The 20,637-nt window shown below is 49.7% G+C and overlaps 1 protein-coding gene across 1 annotated transcript; it reads left to right on the plus strand.

Annotated features, from left to right (window-relative positions):
- The first annotated feature begins 466 nt into the window (after nucleotides 1–466).
- On the plus strand, nucleotides 467–20,180 carry LOC131207200 (uncharacterized). Its single transcript, XM_058199812.1, has 8 exons — nucleotides 467–478; nucleotides 3,066–3,246; nucleotides 5,266–5,291; nucleotides 13,736–14,191; nucleotides 14,416–14,503; nucleotides 15,916–16,551; nucleotides 19,479–19,570; nucleotides 19,653–20,180. The coding sequence occupies exons 1-8, from the start codon at nucleotides 467–469 to the stop codon at nucleotides 20,178–20,180; spliced, it is 2,019 nt and encodes a 672-aa protein (XP_058055795.1).
- The last annotated feature ends 457 nt before the right edge of the window (nucleotides 20,181–20,637 follow it).

Here is a 20,637-nt window from a genome sequence, read left to right on the forward strand (position 1 = left end):
GTTTTCCCTTCCTCGCTCTCTTTCGCTCTCTTTTCCTCCTTCCTGGGCTGGGTGCATCGCACAGCGAGATGCGGAGCGATCGGGTGCACCGCCAGGCACTAATTAAAATTATTACAACCATATATAAAAAAGATTGGTTGGTCAAATTCACTTTCAGTTGCACCGCTACCCTCGACACGGTTTGCCAGCGTCGGGAGCTGCCTCCGGGAGCGCCCATTTTCGTGTTAGTTTTCCGTGAAAAGCTGCTCACGGCCCGGGCAGATTTTTCTTTCGTTTGGTTCCAGGTTTTGTCCCCCAATTAAAGTGTTCTTTCGAGTGCCTTCCAATCGATCGATCGCCAAATGCTTCGGGGGTGACACTTTTCCGCGCGTGTGTGTGTGCTGTGTTTCCCAACCAAGATAAAAAAAAACACGTTCCCGGAAGTTTGAGTGGTTATCGATTTTTCAAGCGACAACGAGTGGCCATCATGAAGTTTATGGTACGTGCCGCGAGTAACGTGGTCATAGTTTTAAGGTTCCATCGGTTCGAGAGAAGTAATTTTAAACTGTGGCAAAAAAAGGAGTGAACAATTTGCGAGAAAGGCCACTGGAATCGGCGGTCCTAAAGGGAATAAAAAAGCCCACCGGATTTTGCGCATAATTGCCGTTTGCTCAAAAGCGACTCGTCGGGGCCTCGCTAATAACTCCGGTTGTTTTTTAAGTGGATCAAAATATGGAATTTTAAACGCTGTGTCGCTATCATTACTATCGTCGTGGTACGAAGCAAATAAAAACCCTGGCTGCCAGTTGGAAGCGGAACACTTGTTGGCGATTTACTCCAAATCCGTCATAGACTCGAAAGGCTTATGGGTCCGCATGGGCGCCCTCGAGCGCCGAGTCCACTGGCGAGACTTTCCCGTGCTGGGACCCCAACCACCCTCCTTTCAGCGATGTGACTTTGTCCCGTTCCCGCACGATTCCTTCCATTTTTGCGCTCCATCCGTGTTCTGCTTCGGTGAAGATCCGATCGGATTAGGCCAGGATATGTTCTACAGTCGGTAGCCTTGGTCGTCGTCCGTTCCCTAAGGTTGGCGTGTAGTTTTCCCATTTTTCAGCAGGAAAGTTTTTCACCCGCCATCATGGTATGCGCTTTTGTCGAGTGTCCGCGTGTGTGCTCGTCGACCGCCGCCACCAAGCGTGTGCGTGTGTGTGTGTGTGTGTGTGTGCGCAAAGGATTAAGATTTATCAAACGAAGAAATAATGGTCCTAACAATAAAATATGGTATCCTGGAGCTCTCGGTGCGCTCGGATGAGCAGCAAACGGGAAGAAAAGGAGTGCGCTAAATAGGATTAAATAGTGATTCCTGTCACTCGGCAGTCTCGCGCTCCGAGGGAGCTGCGCTTGCTGCCCGGGTTGCGATGATAAGGAAGTTTATGCTGCGGTGGTCACGGAATGCACAGTGAAAAATCAAATCGTGATTGGAATTGATTATTCAATCGCTATCTTCACTCGCCGGTTTCGGGCTTTCGACCGGACCGGCACGTTTCGCCGGTCGATCGGAAGGATTTAAAGCAAGCTAACCCGTAAATCCCGTAAATTGGCCGGTGTGTGAGTATGGGTGGGGGCCAGCAATGAACACAGAACCGATTGAAAGTGTTTGCTACTTTCGATGCGCAGACAGTATTTCAGCAGTTAGCAAATAGTGCACGAACCTGATATTAAATCGAGACCATCGAGGGGTTCAATCCCGTAGAATATCGGAACAATGGAAGGATGTTTGGATGAGGCTATAGAGGGCAGGTTTTGTAGAGGGTCGGGCAAATTAAACCAAGAACCGGTCAAAATTGGCGAGAACCACTTTTGGTGAATTTAAAATTTGATTTGAGATGAACATTGTTTCGACTGTAATTCTTCTATTGTATTGTAAATGTAAATTGTAATTCTTTTGTTATCATATTTCGTTTTCGTTTTATTTAATTACAAAAAAAGAACCAAAGAAAACAGATAATGGAGCGGATCATTAATACGATTGGCACAGATCATCTGTTGTGAATTGTGAACAAAGGTGAAGAATTTATAATCGAAGAGAAACGTTTCAAATGGCTCTGACAATCCCGTTCCCGTTGATGAGCCCCACAAAGGACTAACCGATTGAAAATTATGGCTTCGATTTATGGTAATGCCTTCTAATGCCTTCCGAACCCTCCGGAGACGCGCAACCATTTGCCATTAATTAAGAATTGCCACAAACGCCACGGTTTCCTGGCGCACGGCATCGTTTTTTTTCACAAATTGTTCCAATCCTTATGATCCGATCCTTCCGACTCGAAGGCGACTGACATTTACATGCTTTTCCGGCTCCAGTTCCGGCTCCCATTCACACACAGACACACACAGACACACACAGACATACACGATCTGTTGGCCCACGGGGTGTGTGTAGAGAGTTATGGAAGCTTAACCCATGGGGAAAAACGACAACTTGAGACAAACCATCTGGGAAAAATCCCTTCGAACAGGTAGGTGGGATCGGAAATTGCTTGACCGGCCACCGACCGACTGGCGCTCCAACGTTCCGGGAAAGCAGCGAGATGGATGGAGCCGGCGAATGAAACGGTGAAAATTCGATTTGTTTTCGACGACCATCGTTCTTTTCCTTTTGCCGCCCCGGTGCTGCGAGAATATTCATGTGGGAAGCGCACGAAAGGATCGACCAGATCGCCGAGATGAGGATAGGGAGAAAACCATCATCATTTAGTCAACGGCCGGCGAACGTTTTCCAATCCAATTCCCTTTTTGTGACTTATCCCTTTTTGTTGTTCGGTTTTGAAAAAAATCTTTTACTTTCGGCAACGAAGCGAAGCGAAGCTGTTCCACTAAATCAATGCTAGGCAGCGTACGTAGCTGGTGGCCGACAACACGGCACAGCAATGTTAAACCACGATTATAGCGCTACCCGGACACTAGTCTTGTCCTGATACCTAAACCGGCGATATTACTTGCAAGAATTTTCCATTAATTTCAGAGCGGTATATTACACAAGTTTCCAATGCTCAATTCCACTCTCCTTTTTCTCTCTCGCTCAGCAGCACAGCATTTTACTGCTGCTCCTGTCAAGCAGCTGCCTGGCGGACAGCAGTCAGCAGTCGGTGGCAGCCGAGCAACCGGTGGCCGATGGACTCACGGAGAACGCCGCGAAAAATGGCGCTACCACCGTGGACAAATCGCAGAACAAACGTGGCGCACCGGACATCCCGGTCATCATAGGTAAGAGGGACGCTGGAAGGCGGTCGACGGTGGTGGTGGCTAGGGGGACGCCAAATCGGAGCCAGGTCGTACAGAAGCAACACACCGGAAATGTAGCTTCTACCGCAGAAACCTTGCAGCGCCAGGACATTCCTGTGTCAGCAAGAACTGGGCGACCGAGCCACGTCCTGGCGCTTTATAGTTGGTGCCCAATTTTCCAACTCTCTCTCTTTCTTCCGTTCATCCGACCTCCTCCGACCATCGGCCGGGTGCAGGTCAAACAAAGTGGAGTTAGTGTTTCGACGGATTTAAATGTTCCAACACTGGAATTTATATGCAAAACGTTTCGTTGTCGTCGGCGACGACCACGACGGCCACTCGGGTGCACAGGTGCACGCTCGCCGGGGTTGCATGTTGGCGTTACAGTTGCTTCGCTTCCGGGCCCGGTCCAACATTCGGTCGGGCACACGGAAGCGATATGTATTTTTCATCCGTAACCCTCAGTGTTTAGTCATGAAAAATTGTTTGCGATACACAATGGTCCGTGAAGGAATGGATTGCAATGAATAGCGGATGCAGCACCGCCGAGAAACACTAGACGGCCACCGCGAAGAAGCACGAAAGCAGAAATTCGTTTATTCCAGTAACTGATAGCGGGCGCTCACCGCACGTGGCTTCAAATTGTCGGAAGAATGGAAACATTTCCTTGGGCGCCGTATTCGTTGGGCACAGTTGACTGCACTTTGGTCGTGGTGAATTCTGTTGGGTCCTTGAAAACGATGTTAAGTTACAAAACCTGTGACGGTAGGTCAACAGTGAGCTTTAGAAATTGTAAATGGAAACAGACATTTTAGGGGAATAACAATTCAACATAGCTTCCGTCGGTTATCGTTAACATTTAAAAGTTTGCTGTAAATTGCCATTAAAACACTTAAATTAGTGGCTTTTTTACACAATTTTACCGCCTATCAAATTTATGTTTCGTTGAATTATTTAAGCCGAAACCGAATCGAAATTGTTTGAACTAGCTACAGATACTCGGATAAGGGCAGTCTGATCGTGTTATTTTTGTGTCCTTCGCCAGCCATCAAATTGTAGAAGGTCAATATTTTTTTGTGACCTGAAGGAACATAAACTTTAAACTTCCAACGGTCTATCGTTTTATGTAGTACAATTTTTCATATTAAATTAATTAAGGTTTGGCCATTTTGGCTAAAAAGAGTTAGGATGTAAAGGGATATCTTCAAGATAAGCGCTAAATCAACCATTAGATTGAAATGCCTAAAGATGTTCTTGTTTGGAGGTTATTTTCTATCAAAAGGAACCAGTTTTCATGAACAGTATAAGAGTTTGTTTGTAAATGCGTTACATAAAAATAACAAAAGTTTTCTTCTTACGTTCTTCAACGGCTTGCGTATTTAATAAGTCTCACATTTTTCCGTGGCAAATTACTAACTCAAAAGAATATAAATTATTCGATATTTTGATTCTCCCCGTCTGAATCACCCTAGGACTGGAGCATTTTGATCGGGACAAAATCCTGAGTGTAATGGGATAAGTAATAAACTGCATCCGGAATGGATCTCACTAGTTAGATAGAGAGAGAGAGAGAGAGGGAAAGAGAGCGAGCGAGTTGGGGCAGATTGATGCAATTAGCGTAACCGAAGATGGTCCAATCATTGACGCTCGGTGAAATATGTTGCTACAACATCGAATCCCGGTAGCACAACGATTTGGCCCGGAGAGTGCGGTCAACGGATTCAATTACGCCGACAGGGGCTGATGTGTTGATCCGGCCGGTAATCGGATTAGTTTAGATTCATTGGCCGGCGGGCCCGGAGGCTGGACCGTCGAGGGTTGACCAGCCGGCGCAGGGTTGTGTCCATTTCACTGACGCGTCTAATTAATTGTGAACCTAATCAAAATCCTATTCCGGGTGGCCCCGTGCCGTAGCTTTTCGTCAAGCGTTTGGCCCGTGGATCGGGATGGCCAGCTGTTTACCGCTGCTAACAATCACTTTCTTCTCCCAACGTTTACCAGGTGCACCGGCGCAGCATACGGCTTACGTAAATCATGCGACGGTCGTGGCTACACCTCTTTCCGGTCACGCAACGCACGGAGCCAGCCTCGGGTCGGTTCCGTTCGGATACGGCCACCACACGGCGCTCGCCACCGGCACCGGACACATCCTGCAGGCCCAGCCCCAGGTAAGTGGACACGATGGCTTTTAGTAGCGGAACAGGGGAAATTATGCTCGGCGTTTCGGGGGAGCATCAGCAGCTGAGTGTGTTTATGTAATTGGTCTCGAAGACAACCCGCAAGAGCAACGTCTTGAACGTCTCTCGCACTGGATGCGCATCAGATGGTGGGACCCTTTCGGAGTTGGCCAAACCTGGACTTTGGACCAAATATCGTAAGGGAATTGAACTGAGGAAATAAATAACATTCGCAAAGGATCAAAAAGCAAAAGGACCCAATTTGTTTAAAATGCGTTTGAGAGCAGAATTCAATAGTTGTCACCTAACGAACTTGACTAAACCCTTATTTGTTCATTGTCCCATCCATTGGTTCATTGTTCATTGTAAAGCATTAACTATGTTTATTTGAATTTATGTCATGTTCGGCTCTTGTAATTACGTTTCAGTGGCATGGTATGATTGCTTTCATGTAATAGTGATTGCATGAAAAAAAACGTTCATTTTTGCGGCACTCTGCTTTTGTTGATTGGTTGTGGTGGTTTGCAAATTACCCTCGGTGCGACTGACAGCCATTGCGGTGTTACATTGTGCAACCAATTTGCAGCGATGGTACAGTGCTCTGTCGGCCGAACCCAGTCCCACTGATAGAGAGGCAACCTAACCAAACGAGTGTCATTTTCGTCTGGAAGCACCAATAGGTGCAACTGGTGTGATACATTTTGAGACACGGCAGCATTGGCCGAAACGAACAGGATAACTGGGCGGTGAAAAGCACCTTACCACGGGCACCATAAAGTGCGCGGCCTCTGCAATGCAGCGAAGAATACCGTGGAATGGATTGCATGCAGGGCCTTCATCCATAATCGGACGATATCGGGTCGGGACGTGTCGAAGCAATCGCAGCACCCGTAGTCCGTTGCTCAAGTTCATTTGCCCACTTTTCATTGGCTCGTTCGCCCCACACTTTTGTGCTTTGTTTTCCGACAAGAAAAGGACGTCCCAACATAACTTTCACGTTTATCAGGCGTGTTTGTGGTGGATTTATGAAGTTGTTTTTGTGGTGTCGGCCAAGCGGCGCTGGCTAAGGCTTAGAGTGGCTCCTTTGATGGGGCCGAAAACCCCGTGCAGAAGCATGTTCGAAGGCGCCTCCTTTGAGCGGCTCGAGTTAGGTTTGATGAATTTCGAGGAAAATTTCGTACGTACGGATTCAGCGAAAACAGAAACGTTTAGTCGCCTTCGCGGAGCTTGCGAGTTAGATTGAGGGTCGCGACCGCCTGTGATCCTTCAAGAACTTGGTTGGTACGCGGTTCTTTTGCCACGATGCGCCCAGAGTGCACATGTATAAATATTTACAAGCAATCAGCGTGTTCAGTCCGGGGCGCACATGTTAATGGAGAAATAAATAAAAAGAAAGCATGTCAAGGAAAGCGTACCTTGAGCTGCTGGTGGTGATGGCGGCGAATCGAACCTGTTCCACATACTGCCGCCACCGCGAACCGTTGGCAGTGGCAATGAATAATGATGTCGATACTTGAGTCCAACTTCGAGCCGAACGAAATTCAAGTGAAGCCAAAGGGCACACACATTTTTTGGCACAACTGAACGAGTCCCACGACGAGTACGCACCGTACCGTTACCGTGGCTTTGAAATTTATGTTGTTCACGTGTTTCGGGAAAGGTTACGCCTCGAATGGGCTGCTGCGATCGGTTGCCACATGACAACTGCCGTGGATTGCTGTTTGGGGAAAAGATTATCCATGATTGATCGATTTTACGTAATTACGGAATAATTTTTGTACGGTTGTTATGTTTGAAGTATTTAGATAAATGGCGAATGTGATAAGCGCCATCGTTCGCCTTTTCCACAAAATATTCTCCACCAGTTCTTGGAACGGCGTTTTCTCGTTGAGAGCGAATTCAAAAATGCTTAACAGGAATCGAACTCATGGCCACCGGGCACACCGAGGCCACGCCTTGGCTTTGGAAGGGGCCCCAGAAGGATCCATCTCCCAATCGCTTCCAATAATCGAACCCTTAACAATGCGCGACTCGTGCGTCTCGCGAGCGCACCGGAATTGCCGGTCCGGGCCAAATGGTAACCCTGGCGCTTCGTGGAAGTAACATTAACCGGAATTGTCACCTCGTTCGCCGCGCTCTCCGCAAAAACTTGCTCCATCAATCTCAACCCACCCATCCATCCATCCATCCTTCGGTTTGGCGGCACCGATCACGTTTTCGTGTGGCAAAGTGTGCGGCACGTTCATTAATGCGCTGCGTCGCTACGCCGTCAGGTTGACAGGCCGGTGCCGGTGGCGCCAGAGGGTTTCAAGACAAAAATAAGAAATCAATTTAAATGTCATCAATTATTACGCAACAGGGCTGTCAACTTTCCACCAGTCCGCGACCAAACAAGCGAAGCACTTGGCAAGATACACACCAGGCGCAGAAGCTGTCCCAGCAGCTTGGCGGTTGGTGGTTTCAACCCGCAACACACATACGATGCCGGGGAATCGGTGGAGGAATAATTAACGAATGTCTTACTCACTCGGCAAAGCTCGCGGCTTCGGAGCACACGCGGAAGCTCTGACGGTGAACCACCCTGTACGGGAGCCACAGCTGCGCCAAAAAGCTGCTCGATGCTCCCGCCAAATGTTGGGTGTTTCTCTCCCTTTTTTTGTTCCTTTCATTTGCGAACCGTTTCATGAGTGGCCGTGTGGGAAGTTCTGGGAAGTAGCGTGTGTAGGGGTCCTAGGTTGGGTGTCAACCATCAGGATGCCGGGCGAGCTCGCGATAAGTTTGTCGGTAATTGCTGATGGATGATCGTCGAACCGGAACCGGAACGCGAAACATGCGTGCGTGCCAGTGCCACGTTGGTGAAGTGTAATCATTGGAAAAAAGTTTCGGAAACTTTTTAACAAGATTTTCCACACGAGGAACGTTTTATTAGGTTTTGCGCGCCACGGTGCACGCTTGCGCTGCGCCACAAATGCGCACCACAAGAACGTTACGTTCGTTTATGTTACTAATTAGCTAAAAAGTGGCACTGGCACTGCTGCGGCCGGCGAAGGCGGTGCAGGCAGCTCAACAGTTTGCCAGATTGCGCCAAGTTGATTCAATAAATTTATGCTCATTACGGCAGATGATGTGCACGAGTGAAGTGAACGTGCCAGTCGCGAGAAGGCTGGCGACAACGGCAATCAGTCTTCATCAGTAATTGCGTCTAATGGCAACGCGACAATAACTGGCGTGCAGATGTAATAAACTTTGCATCCGCGGTTTTGCTTGTTAGACTTTCTGAGTGTTTTATGCTTGTTTTTTTATTTCTTCCAACGAGCAGCCCGGCATGTGACGGATCCTTTAAGGTAATCTCGACGCCGCTTGCACGGTTAAATGGCCAATCTTCGATCCATCATTGGCGGCAGCTAGCGATGGCGTGGATCATAATCGTTCGTTACGTCCTTCACTGTGTGCCCAATAAAAAGAAAACAGGCAAACAATAATTATGCTATCCGGTGCCGAGTCACACGGAAACGCAGCGCGATTCCTGTTCTTGCTTCCTGCGGAGACATCCACTTCCACTCCGGGTTCCGCGAGCTGCGATCGTCATTTCCAGCCGAGCCGCTCGCGCCAAAGAGTGCGATAATCTTCTTCTTTACCTTTGACGCGTTTCCTTGGGGAGTAAAAAAACGGCACACCGGCGAGTGGGGCGGCTCCGGCACTCTTCCGGCATCATTATCAGCATAATTGCGCCACTGGCAGTGGCAGAAGGCGTTGTTGCGCGTGTATCTAATTTCGCATGCACCTCGGAGCGCCATTAGCCACGCACCAAGGCGGCCCCGGCCAAGGCAACGGTGAACGGGGAGCGCATCTCCGGCCACTTCAGGGACGGCCAGCGGTGGTTAATCAAATTATGTGGTATGCAAAGTGTTTGTACTGCTCACTGCCACGCTGCCTCGCTGGTGCTGCTCTTTATGATCGCCGCGGCTCTAAACGCCACTGGCGTCAAACGTTAACCGACTGCAGCGCCGGATAAAATATCCGCAGTAATCGAGACACGTCGCTGGTGTCGAACGCAGCGAACGTTAAAGCAGCGACGAAACGGGGAGCATGCTTAAAGCACAGCGCACTGTAGCGCGGTCAGTTGGAATTTAACAGATTGTATGCTTTGGAGATGGAGTGTAAGAAAACAAGTCGAAGCGTCGATTTATTTCAATGAACTTTCTTGAACTTTGTGTCGGGTAAAGAATGTATGTTTGAGACTGTTCTATGAAATTAGTTCATTTTATGATCCTCAAACCGATTTATTCTTCTTTACTTATTTTACGAAAAGTAATATCGTACGTTTAGCATGTTTAAACATAATATTGCAAATTTGAGTGTAAAAGAATTTGTTGTTCCAATGAGAGCACCACAGCATAAAACGACAATAATAAATGACGATTTTAATTTGCGGATCCGAGCAAAGGGCGCAAAGTTATAACTATTTAGTAACTTTCAGAAACTGCCATAATTTTGTAGTTAAAATTTATAGTTTACTAGTACCATCGATTACTACGTAAATTAAAGTATGTTTAGGTTGAAATCATCGAACCAAATCTGCGCTTCTTTCGTCCGAACGAGAGCTGCACGCGCTCCTTCGCCTATTTATAGCCGCCCGGTGTCCTTACTGTCCGTAGGTTTCGCTAAATTGCGATGCGACACGCGACGTGACCGAAAATAACCCACGCACCGAAATACCGCAAAACGATGAGAAAAAAATTAGGAAAGTTAAAAGACACCCGTCCCGTTAGTTCGGCTTCCTTTGGATTGGTTCTCGCCGTCGGTGACGAAAAGTTTCCGATTTCCAGTTATTACATTTTCACAACCCACGCCACGATGGTGTTTTCTTTTCCCTTGTAAGCGTTCCGGAATCGAAAAGGACTGGGGCTGTAACGGTTTGGCGGACACAAAATGCGATAATGTCAGAGGTGACGATTCGTTGCAGCTGCTACCCCGTGCCGGCTGAGTCCCCGGAATATGTTTCTGTTGTGCGGCCCGAAATCAAGTTTTTGGTCTAATCAAACCATTTAGGAAATATGCTTATGCAAGCGGCCAAGCCTCGGAAGTGTGCCCCAAGGTGGTACAGCACACATCCGGTTGGCTGGGAAGTTACCTACCTATCGGAGAGAGAATGTGTGCGCCTTTGGGAGTAAACCGGTGCGACCCACAAATTAGTAGCTTGCTTCATTAACTTCGGTCGACCCCGAAGCGGGTCCACTGATAAGACGGTAGGCGCCCGAGCTGACGGTAACGTCAGCACATTTAACGGCCCCGCACGGTCAAGAAGAGGCCGTTCCGGTGCCGGTGCCAGCGATAGGGTGAGAAATGAATTGTCGAGCAACGGTGAGAAGTGCTTCGCCCATTTTTACAACTCATTTACCGCGGGTCGGCCCCGGGCTAATATACGACCACAGGACGATTCCTGTCCCGGTTGTGTGCTTTTTTGTTTAATAATTGCTCTCCACTCGTATCCTTTCTGGCGTGGCGTGGCCCTCGGAAAACGTGGTAATCAAATTATATTTCGCATGAAGAGACAAATTAAAACTTTTCTCTTCTCGGTCGTCGTTTTTTTTGTGTGTTACTGGAACTCGGCGGATCCTCGGATCGGGCGCGACCGACAGGTCTCGGAAGGGAGCCTACCGAAAAGGACATCGCGGGGGTGGACGAGCAAGAAACCGGTACGGGACCAGCGCCAGTCAGCGCGTGCTGGCAGAAATGTGACATAATGTGCGAGAGAATCAGAAAGTTTCGATTTCGGTCCCTTTCGGGTCGGACGACGGACGGACCGATTCAGCCGAAGCGTTTAATTAAGCATCGGATTGCAGCCCGGCCCCCGGTTCCTGGCTTGTTTTTTTTTTGAGTTCACCCTCGTTCTACGGAGGACGACACCCGAGCAGCATAACATATTTGACGTTACGGTCCTGCCGGGGTCTGGGGTGAAATTTTACATTTCCACTGCTGGGTGGCAGCTGCGGGCCGAATGGAACGAACGCTTTCTCGGGCGCTGGGACAGTTGGGAATGCGCAAAACCCAAAAAAAGCATCACCCTAACGACTTTCCATTGCCGAGGAGAGCCGGAGGGCTAGTTAAGTTGTGCTGCAAAATGAAGCAGTAAAAATGTATGAAGTGAACCCAACGGTGTTTCGGGCAAGCGAAGTGACAATCTGGCCACCTCACACGAGGTTGATACGAATTTGATCAAGGCGGTACACGGCGCGGCACTGGCGCGTCCCGGGAGCACGTATCCATTCTCACCTGCTCGATTCAGGGCCCGAACGTTGGCCGCTTACGTAAACGAGAGCCGTTGCAGGTGGGCGAGCTTCGAGTCGGGTGATCCGGTTAAGAAAAAGGATAATTTCTTTCTGCCAATAAAAGAAGCACAGTCATTATTGGACTGATTGGAGGAAGATGGTGCCACCAGACGGGGATACGACACCCACTGCCCACTGGGCGGGCTCACGCTCTAATAACATAATCTGGCCTGTTGGCCAATAAATTAAATTATACATTAAATATTATGTGTTCCGTTGATCCTTCCAAATTAAACACGCCATCCGCCTGTTGTGGCCGTGTTGTTGGTGCCTTCGGGGCTGGTGTCAGGTCACCGAGAAACCGTTTCGGCATCACACAAACGGCGTCCCATTTACTGGGATTACCCCCAAACGACGCGCAACCGAATCGCCGGGATTGTGGGATCGGATCCCGGGGCGCTTCATGAATAACGGATCTGTGGGTGAAGTTTTTATGGTAAATCAATCATATAGCATCATCCTTTGTCGAAAAAAAAGGTTCGCCCTCGTCCCGACGAGAGCAAAAGATGATTGTCTGATGAAGAGCAGGTTTCGTTCTGCCTCTGCGCTCGTTGACTGCGCCCGATTGGCTCCGGAGGGCACAGATTTTGTTCGCGTGCGCTACCAACCGATCCTTAGCGTGTGCTCCCATTGTAATGCTTCCAGCAGCCAGCTGGATCCAGCCGTTCGCCTGTAGCAAGATGCATGAGCAGCATTATGCTCCGGTGTCTGGCACCTGTCTGCCCATTGAGGTCCTGTTCGTGCAAATGGGGCCAGTTTTCGGAATAAATGGTGCAGCTTGAAAAGCTCGCAGACGCACGTGTGGCGCTTTACTCTCTCTCTCTCTCTAGCTTTTCAATTTTGGAGTCTCAGTAATGATAGAATTCCCATTTTTTAAGTTTTTCTAAAATGTTGGTGCTGGGTCTTTTTTATTAAACATTAGATTTTTATTATTAACATAAACATTCATAATTATGGTTTTCGTGATGTCAGCAAAAGCATTGTTTTAATTTTGTGAAGCATACGATATTATGTACTTTTTATGTAATTGAAATGAAGAGGAAAATGTGAACAACTAATTTGCGATTGATCGAAAAGATTTCGTTCTACTCGATGATCGTGGCACTCGATACACTATTGAATGTGTTCTCAAGTCTTCAAATACCAAGTAGTTGAACCAAGTAGAAACTCTAAACGAGTTAGTGAACGAGGTTTGCCAGAACGATTTGAGGGTAGAACTTCAATTTTTCTACTATAAATAGTCGATCTTGTGGAGAATTCGAACAATAAAACCTCCGAGTGGCTCGAGCTGGCGGCAGCCATAGCGAAACATTATTCTAATTCCGTGACTGCCCGTTTGAATAGAATAAATCATCGACACGTGCTTTCTGCGGCGAGAATTTTCGCTATCCCCGAAGTGGTTCCAGCCGTAGCACGCCAGGCACCAACAGGTTTCAGGAGTCAGAGACCATTAAAAAGTGAAACGAGTCGCTTATGCACTTCGTGGTGTTCGGAGGACGTCTCGTCGCTCGGGGAGTGTTGAAATAAAAACCGGCACGAACATTTGCGTGCTTGTACTGCTGACGTGTCGGGTTGTGTTTCACATTCTTCAGGCGGTTCGGTTCAGCGCGTTCCGGGAATTTCTTCTTCGCGGAGCTACAATAATGATGCTGATCGTTGAGACCACTGCATGATTTTTTCGCAGCCATCGATGAGGTCGAAACACTTCCTGGAAGCGAGCAGAGGAACGCTTCCTTCGTACCAGAACAGCACTTTCAGGAGTTTGGACGATTTGTTTAAGCGGTCCGTGATTTCCGTGTATAGATTTAATTCTCTGTTCGATGAGTCGAAGCAACGAGCAAAGAGGCGGTTGCGGATTCGGCTTTGCGTTGGTTCGGAAGCGTTTGGACGTAACCGGTAGCCATCTTGGAGACGAAACTTTTAATTATCGCCTTTCGTTGTTTTCTTTCTTCGCCGGTCCAGTACAACTATGCGTCCGCCGTGCCGCAGCTGACGTACGCACACTACCCGCAGTATCAGCTGTACCACAACCAACACCAGCAGCAGCAGCAGCAGCAGGGCACAGGGCAGCTCACGCACGACTACCACCCGGTGGCGACGGCCACCGTCCACGAGCTGCCCCAGCAGCAGGCCGCTTACGCCCATCAGCAGCCCATTTACGCGCACCATCCGGCCACGACCATCCATTACTCGGCCATTCCGCTGGTCTCGGGGCAACCTAATTACCAGGGACAGCACCACCAGCATCAGCAGCAGCAGCAGCACCAGTACCCGCTGACCCACACGCAAGCCATCCATTATCAGCCGGCGGCCGGGGGCCAGCCATCGGTTCCGATCGTCCATCAGGCACCGATTGCCACCATCAATCAGGTCCACCAGGCGCACCAGCTCTACGCGGCCCAGGGTCAGCTCGCCAAGGTAAGGGAAGCGGAAGCCGGCAAGGCGCATTACTCTTCCGGGGAGATCCGCCGACGACGTCCGGCGCGGCATAATCATCACCACGCCACGCCGGGGCGCAATTTATGGAAATGTGCTAATATGGCCCTCCCCGGAAGTCCGCCAAGGGGAGAAACTGGTCTTCGCTTCTGTTTCCCTCCCTCTCTCTCTCTCTCTGACGTGTCCGTTTCCTTTCCCATTCACAGTATCCGCTCTCGGCCCACTCGGTGTACGGTGCGGGCGGCGGTGTACCGGCGGTCCAGAATCAGATCTATTCGACGGCACCAAGTTATGGTAAGTTAGGGCATAGTTCGGATGCTTCCACCACTCTCATCACTGCCATTTTTGCGGGTCCGAGCGGTAGAGGGTCATTTGGGAGGGCCACTAAATAGTGGCTTCATGCTGTTTGATGTCCTGTAATAAGCGGCGGTACCATAAAAATGTCACACCCCGGCGCTAGAAATTGGAAGGAACCATGCGGCTGTGCTCGAGACCAGGATCTAGCTCTAGCTTGTTACATACAGGATGCCGACAGCATGATAAGAAAACTATGCAATATCTTAAAGAACCAGCTGAACGAATCCAAATAACCTCCTTCCAACAGCATTTGGAAGTGTTAATTGGAATTGTTTGTTGCTAGTGTTGGGACTCCATTTCATTTCATTTATTCCATTCATTTATTTTCAAAATAACGAACATTTACAGCTTTAACACTACATGGGTTGATATTTACCGTTTGAAGTAAGAATGTTACTATGCCTGGTACTTATTCAGCAGTACAATCATTAAAACTATAGCCTCTACGAAGACAAGACTGATTTTTTTGGCTGTTTGGGAATCAGTTGGGAGTTTGAGAAACGTTCAAACGTAAGCCACTTAAACATTCGAGCAGTTTTTCGTGCACCGGGAAAATATTCGAGTAGCTACTTGTTGAACAGAGCAAGAAGCAAGTATCGCAATTGAATCTCTGCAGCGAATCTTCGAATGCCAAATAAGTTCATTCACAATTTAAACCAGATTAAAGAAGCAGATTAGTGAATAATAATATTCTTTGAAGGGTTACCTCAAAAATATCACGCGTTGAAACCTTTGCGTGTTAGCAGAACTGCACCGTGCAAAACCAATGTGCGTTCAGAAACTACTAGATTGTTTTTCATGATGTCATGTTTTTCATACTCATAATCGAACCGTCTGGGTTTATGATGTGTACGATTTGTTTCCCAAGTAAGTGACGTTTAATTTCTTTGGTTCTCTAGTGACTTGAGCTTAAAGTTGTGTGCTCACGCCATTTGCAATGACATGCAAAATTAACATGCAATGAAAGCAATGTCAACATTCAACAAGTAACCCGGGGACCAGACAAATGTTTTCTTGAACGTGTTGTCAACAACTTAGCTTCCGGTTAACCGCGAAGCTAACGAAACAGTACCGACCCAACGCTGATTGTATTTTTAATTCGATGAAAGAACTTCTCTGGAACCAGCGACTCGCCACTCGCCGCCATCTTGTCCACGCTCGCCTTCATCTGCACGTCATCGCCATCCACGTGACATTCGCCATCCACGGCTTAGCCTTCGACACCGGGACCGGCACCAACTCATCTCATGTCCAGTTCAAACGAGGCACGGCACCCGTCGGATGACGTCGCGTCGGCCGAGCAGACTTCTTACGGAGCGTTTCCCTTTCCTTTCCCCTCTCCACCGCAGGCGACCCCGATACGCTAACAAATCTTGCTAACCCCCAAGCCCCCAGTACGCCCCAGTACTTGCCACGGCCCAGACCGACGGTCGGGAGACCGTACACCGGTGACATCCGGCCGATAGCGGAGTACGAGGATGACGAGGAGGGCGACGACGACGGTGGCACCGAGAATGACTTGTACCGCGACGAACCGCAGCCAACGGACCGCCCGGACCTAAGTTTCGACCCGGAAGAGCCGTGCGAGAAAGACCTCCAGACGGGCCGGGGTCCGGGGTCGTTCAATCGGAATCTCTACAACATGTGGAGGGCGTACGGTGTGGCCCGGACACTGCTGCAGGCGTCTAGCGCCGGTTCGACACCGCCAAGGGCGAAGGGCCGGCCACCGGCCAAGGACGGTAGCACTGACCGCATTCACCTGATCCATCCGCCGGGCGAGTCCGACAAGAAGCTGAAGGGAAAGTACTACCGTGGCAAGTACTACGGGACCGACTACAGCCGGCAAGGCCGTCGGGACGAACAGCGTGACTCGGCCGGCGCCCAGGGCAACCGGCGGCCCAAGTCACTCCAAACCGGCCCACCACCATCGTCCGCCTCGCCATCGTCGTCCCCGTCGGCCGGGTCGACGGACCAGGAGTTGGGCCGTCGAACGTCGAACCGGCGGCGCCATCTTGACTAATCCACTTGAGCGATGTCAGTTTTATTCGTTCACCGCCGTCCCATTTCAGTTCGCTTAACATGTCATTCGCCTCACCGTGGACGAAGCACCGGTGGACGAGGTATGACTGTGCGGTCGGTTCTGGTCAGCGATGCACTTCACCACATCACGTTGCATTCACGACGGCCGTGATTGGAAGTCGCGATCAACCTGCGGGTCCCCGGCCGAGGTCTCACTTCACTTTCATTCCTGCACTGGCCGCTCCCGGTAAAGACCACGCTTTGGGATAGGAAAGAAAAATCGAAGACGCTTACGCTTTTGGGGGTCGGCAGCTAGAGACAGGGCTCGTGCCTCGTGCCAGGATTGGGTTCACAAAAGGACTAAAGAAAGTAACAAAGCAACGGCAAGGCGGACAGTAAAACCTTGCAATCAGCATTATCTGCCATCTTCAGTCTGCTGAATGGGCCAACAACTTTCACCCATTTTCGCAATACGTTTACGTCGTTCCGTGCCTCTCACGGTGGTCCGCTGTAGCTCCCCGCCGAGATGGTGAAGTTTTTGCGGTGGTCCATTTTCTGAAGGTTCCTCCTATCGCCGTCTATTCGCCTTTCGTAGTTCTTGGCGGGCACCGTCGACGTGGACGTGGACAATGGTGGAGTTGGACAGTCGTTCTCCACTCGTCGGTCGGTGATACGGCCCATCCTTCGTGTCGTGCCAGATTCGTGCACATTTATGACCGGGACCGTGTAGATGGGGCATTTAGTAAATGATGCACCTCGTGTCAGGGACTCCTGCATGACACGGGGCCGATGCACGTGTGCACTGCGACGGAACATTCAGAGCATTCCGTTGCGAAGATGCTTTTCTGGTCTGGTGTGTTGGCCGTAGGTACCGTGGGCCCTGGGATCCAGCGCTCTTGAAGAAGGTGAACCCGTCAATACGCTGTCAGTTAAAGTTGTAACGATCGTAGCCGTAGCCGAATGTAGGACACGAGATTGGGTTACGGCGCGCTACGTAACTCTTGCGGTAATTGAACCGATTTTGTTATAAATGTAGTTTCGAGGTCGTGTCTCGGTTTCCACACCTTCGATCTGTCGTAAACCAGAAGTTCCAAAATAAACTCAAAACGTTTTCCATAATTCCTTAGGTTGACTAACGTTTGTGTAGGCACAAATAGAACAGCCTGAAAGGGCACTTAAATTAGGGCCGTCATCTCGTCATTAATATTTGAACATGGGCTAGGCATGCAAAACGCTGTGATGGCGGGTTCTTCTGCCGGACCGGAGGAGGCAATTTTCAATTTTTGTAATGAACTAGGCTCATTAAACATTCTTCGGGAGGGCGAGTTATGTGCCACAAGTTTGTCACATTTCCACGTGAACGTCGGTAGCAGACAGAATGCTATAGAATCGGTCTTGCACCGTACAATAAGCAAATGGCCTTGCTGTTTGGTCGATACAGGGGTTTTAGGCGTTTGCTGCAGATTTATTAAATCATTTCCACGAGACTACGTTGTCTACTTACCACCATTAGTTGAGTATTAATGTCGGTAATTCCTTTTCAGGGCACAAAAAACAATCACAGACTTTTTGTTGAGCTAGAGCAACATTTAAAACATACCCATTGTAAGTTAATGATACCGTTAAAATGATGAATTATTAGCCAATACACATCGGAACTGGATACTTCTCGCTCGCAGCTATGATTGACTTACGTCGTGTTATCGCACAAAATTGAGTCATTATTTAAATCGTTCAATAATAAGCGTGTGAGCCGCGTGACAATCGTGCATAGATTGTAATCGGACCACGCCCGGCACGGTTCCTTACGATTTCTGGCCGTCCATTTCGCCCGGGCACAGGGAAAAAATGTGTTGAAAAATGTTTTACAAAGTGGCCCGCTACTTTGCTTCCCGGCGTCATTCATCAATAAAATCGACGGGTATCGTGCAGTGGTGGCCCTTTCTTGTCCCACTTGAGTGCTCCTTTCTTGACAACAACGCACGCAGGAACCGAGTAGTGCGCCTTGGAGTCGCAAACATCGATTCAAGCCCTACGGCCCCCCTGTTCGTGCCACGGGTCCATTTGGAAACTTTCTCCGTAGAAACGGATACAGAGTTGACGACTCCTACTGGCCGGCCTGAGCCATAAGGGGTAGCAGGCCCGTGGGCACCGATCCGGTCAGTGGGTTGGAAAATATTTGAATTTACCGCACTTACGGAACATTTCGTTCGATTAGTGAACGAGTGTTGGTGTGGGGTTAAGAAGAGCCACTACCGTTTTGAGTGGGGCCTTCCGTTCACGTTCGTCTCTTCGACGCCACCACGCCAAGTAGGATTATATTTTGCCATTTAAAAACAGTCCTAAGGGCGCACTTCTACTTTCCAGCTGTGGTCCAACTGATAACCAACCATTGATGGTTTAAATGAAATCGAGGTCGTGGTAAAAGGCCGAGAGAAAGGGTTCCAAGATTAAGAAACCGCTTATGCTCGGCGCCTCAATGCAAACGGCAATGGCATAAATAGTCCGGACCGTAATCCTTCAGTCAGGTGGGCCGGCATGGACACGAATCAGTTTTCTTAAGAAAGACCACCACCACATCTTGTATCGTGTTGTGTGGCGCTCTCTTGACAAGCTCCCACACATAGATTGCTGATGATGGGTTTTATGCAAATGAAACAGCACTTTACGGTGCTGGTAATTAATCATCGCCCAGGATAATCCATCTCGCCCAGGTTCTTCAGATGTGAGGGAGGGCCACTCTTATCGAGCCACCGACGGCGACGAGATTGAAATCTCTACCCCTTGTGGCTCGCTTTCGTTCACAAATCATCGCCCATCGTCACCCACCGGCCTATGAAGTACTCTCTGGAATTTAATCTCGGCTTAAATTGTAACTTTAACTCGTTCGCAGCAACCTACTACCAGCAGCAGCAACGCCCGGCAGCAAGCGGTAGTGCCGTGGCGGGCCAGATCCTTCCCGCCACAGTCGCCACTCCGGCCCATGTAAGTGGCCCGCGATGTGCTCCATGTTTTCAATGGAAGGGATTAATATCGCTTTTTTTTGTTTTTTTTTCTGCAGCATCAGCTGAAGCCCTTCGTTCCTGTTACGACCGCGACCACCACGCACCACCACGGGAACGGTATCAGCTACAGCACCTTCACGCAGCCCGGCTCCGGGGCCGCCTTCCAAGGCCAGACCAAGGCTCAGAGTGTGCTGCAGACGCAACCCGTCTACTACAACACGCTGCAACAACCGGCGACGTACTTCCGCCAGCCGGTCGCGGTCCCGGCTCAGCAGCAGCAGCCACGTGTGCAAGTCTTCTCAACCGTGGCGACTCCGACGGTCCAGAAGACAGCTGGACCCGTGTTCGCCGGGAACCAGTTCAGCCATCCGGTGCCACCGTATCCGGCGTACGCTTTCGGGCATCAGGCTCATCAGGGCGCGGCCGGACTCATTTCCGGTGCCGGACCCACGCTGTACCATCAACAGCACCAGCAGCATCAACAGTCGGCCGCGGCCTCCGCCGGGAAGCTCGCGTACCTTCCGTCGCCCGTCAACGTCGGCGGGCTGGTGGCAGGCGGTGGCCGAGGCTCCATCTACCTACTGCACTGACTTTATGCCGTCCGCGCGCAGAACCCGTCGTTCCCACGGGCGGTGGAATTAACATCGAGCGGCGCCGGGCGAACGCAACAGAAAAACGGAGACGAGTGAACGGTTGGAGCAGGTTGTTAAAATGCGCACACACGATGCCGTCCGTGCCGCCCAGTGGCGGCATCCTTTAGAGATTGATTTGAATTTTACAGAATTCCCCGAACCAAGGGCTTAGAGTTGGTCGGTTGGACTGTGGGCGGTAGTAGCTGTAAGAGTGGTGAGGGTTGATGACTCTCGGTTGATCCGGTGGCTGCCGGAAGCCGATGTTTATTGGTACCAATTAGAACGAACGGTTTCGATGATTGCGAGTGGCTGCACTTGTGGCGAACAGATTTGTGCATCTGATCGATGCATTTGTGATAAAGTGTTTCTCCTCACCCGATCGATGCCGCGTACGGGAGGGCAGTAGGCACGGCAA

This window comes from Anopheles bellator, chromosome 2 (assembly GCF_943735745.2).
Source record: "Anopheles bellator chromosome 2, idAnoBellAS_SP24_06.2, whole genome shotgun sequence".
NCBI lineage: Eukaryota > Metazoa > Arthropoda > Insecta > Diptera > Culicidae > Anopheles > Anopheles bellator.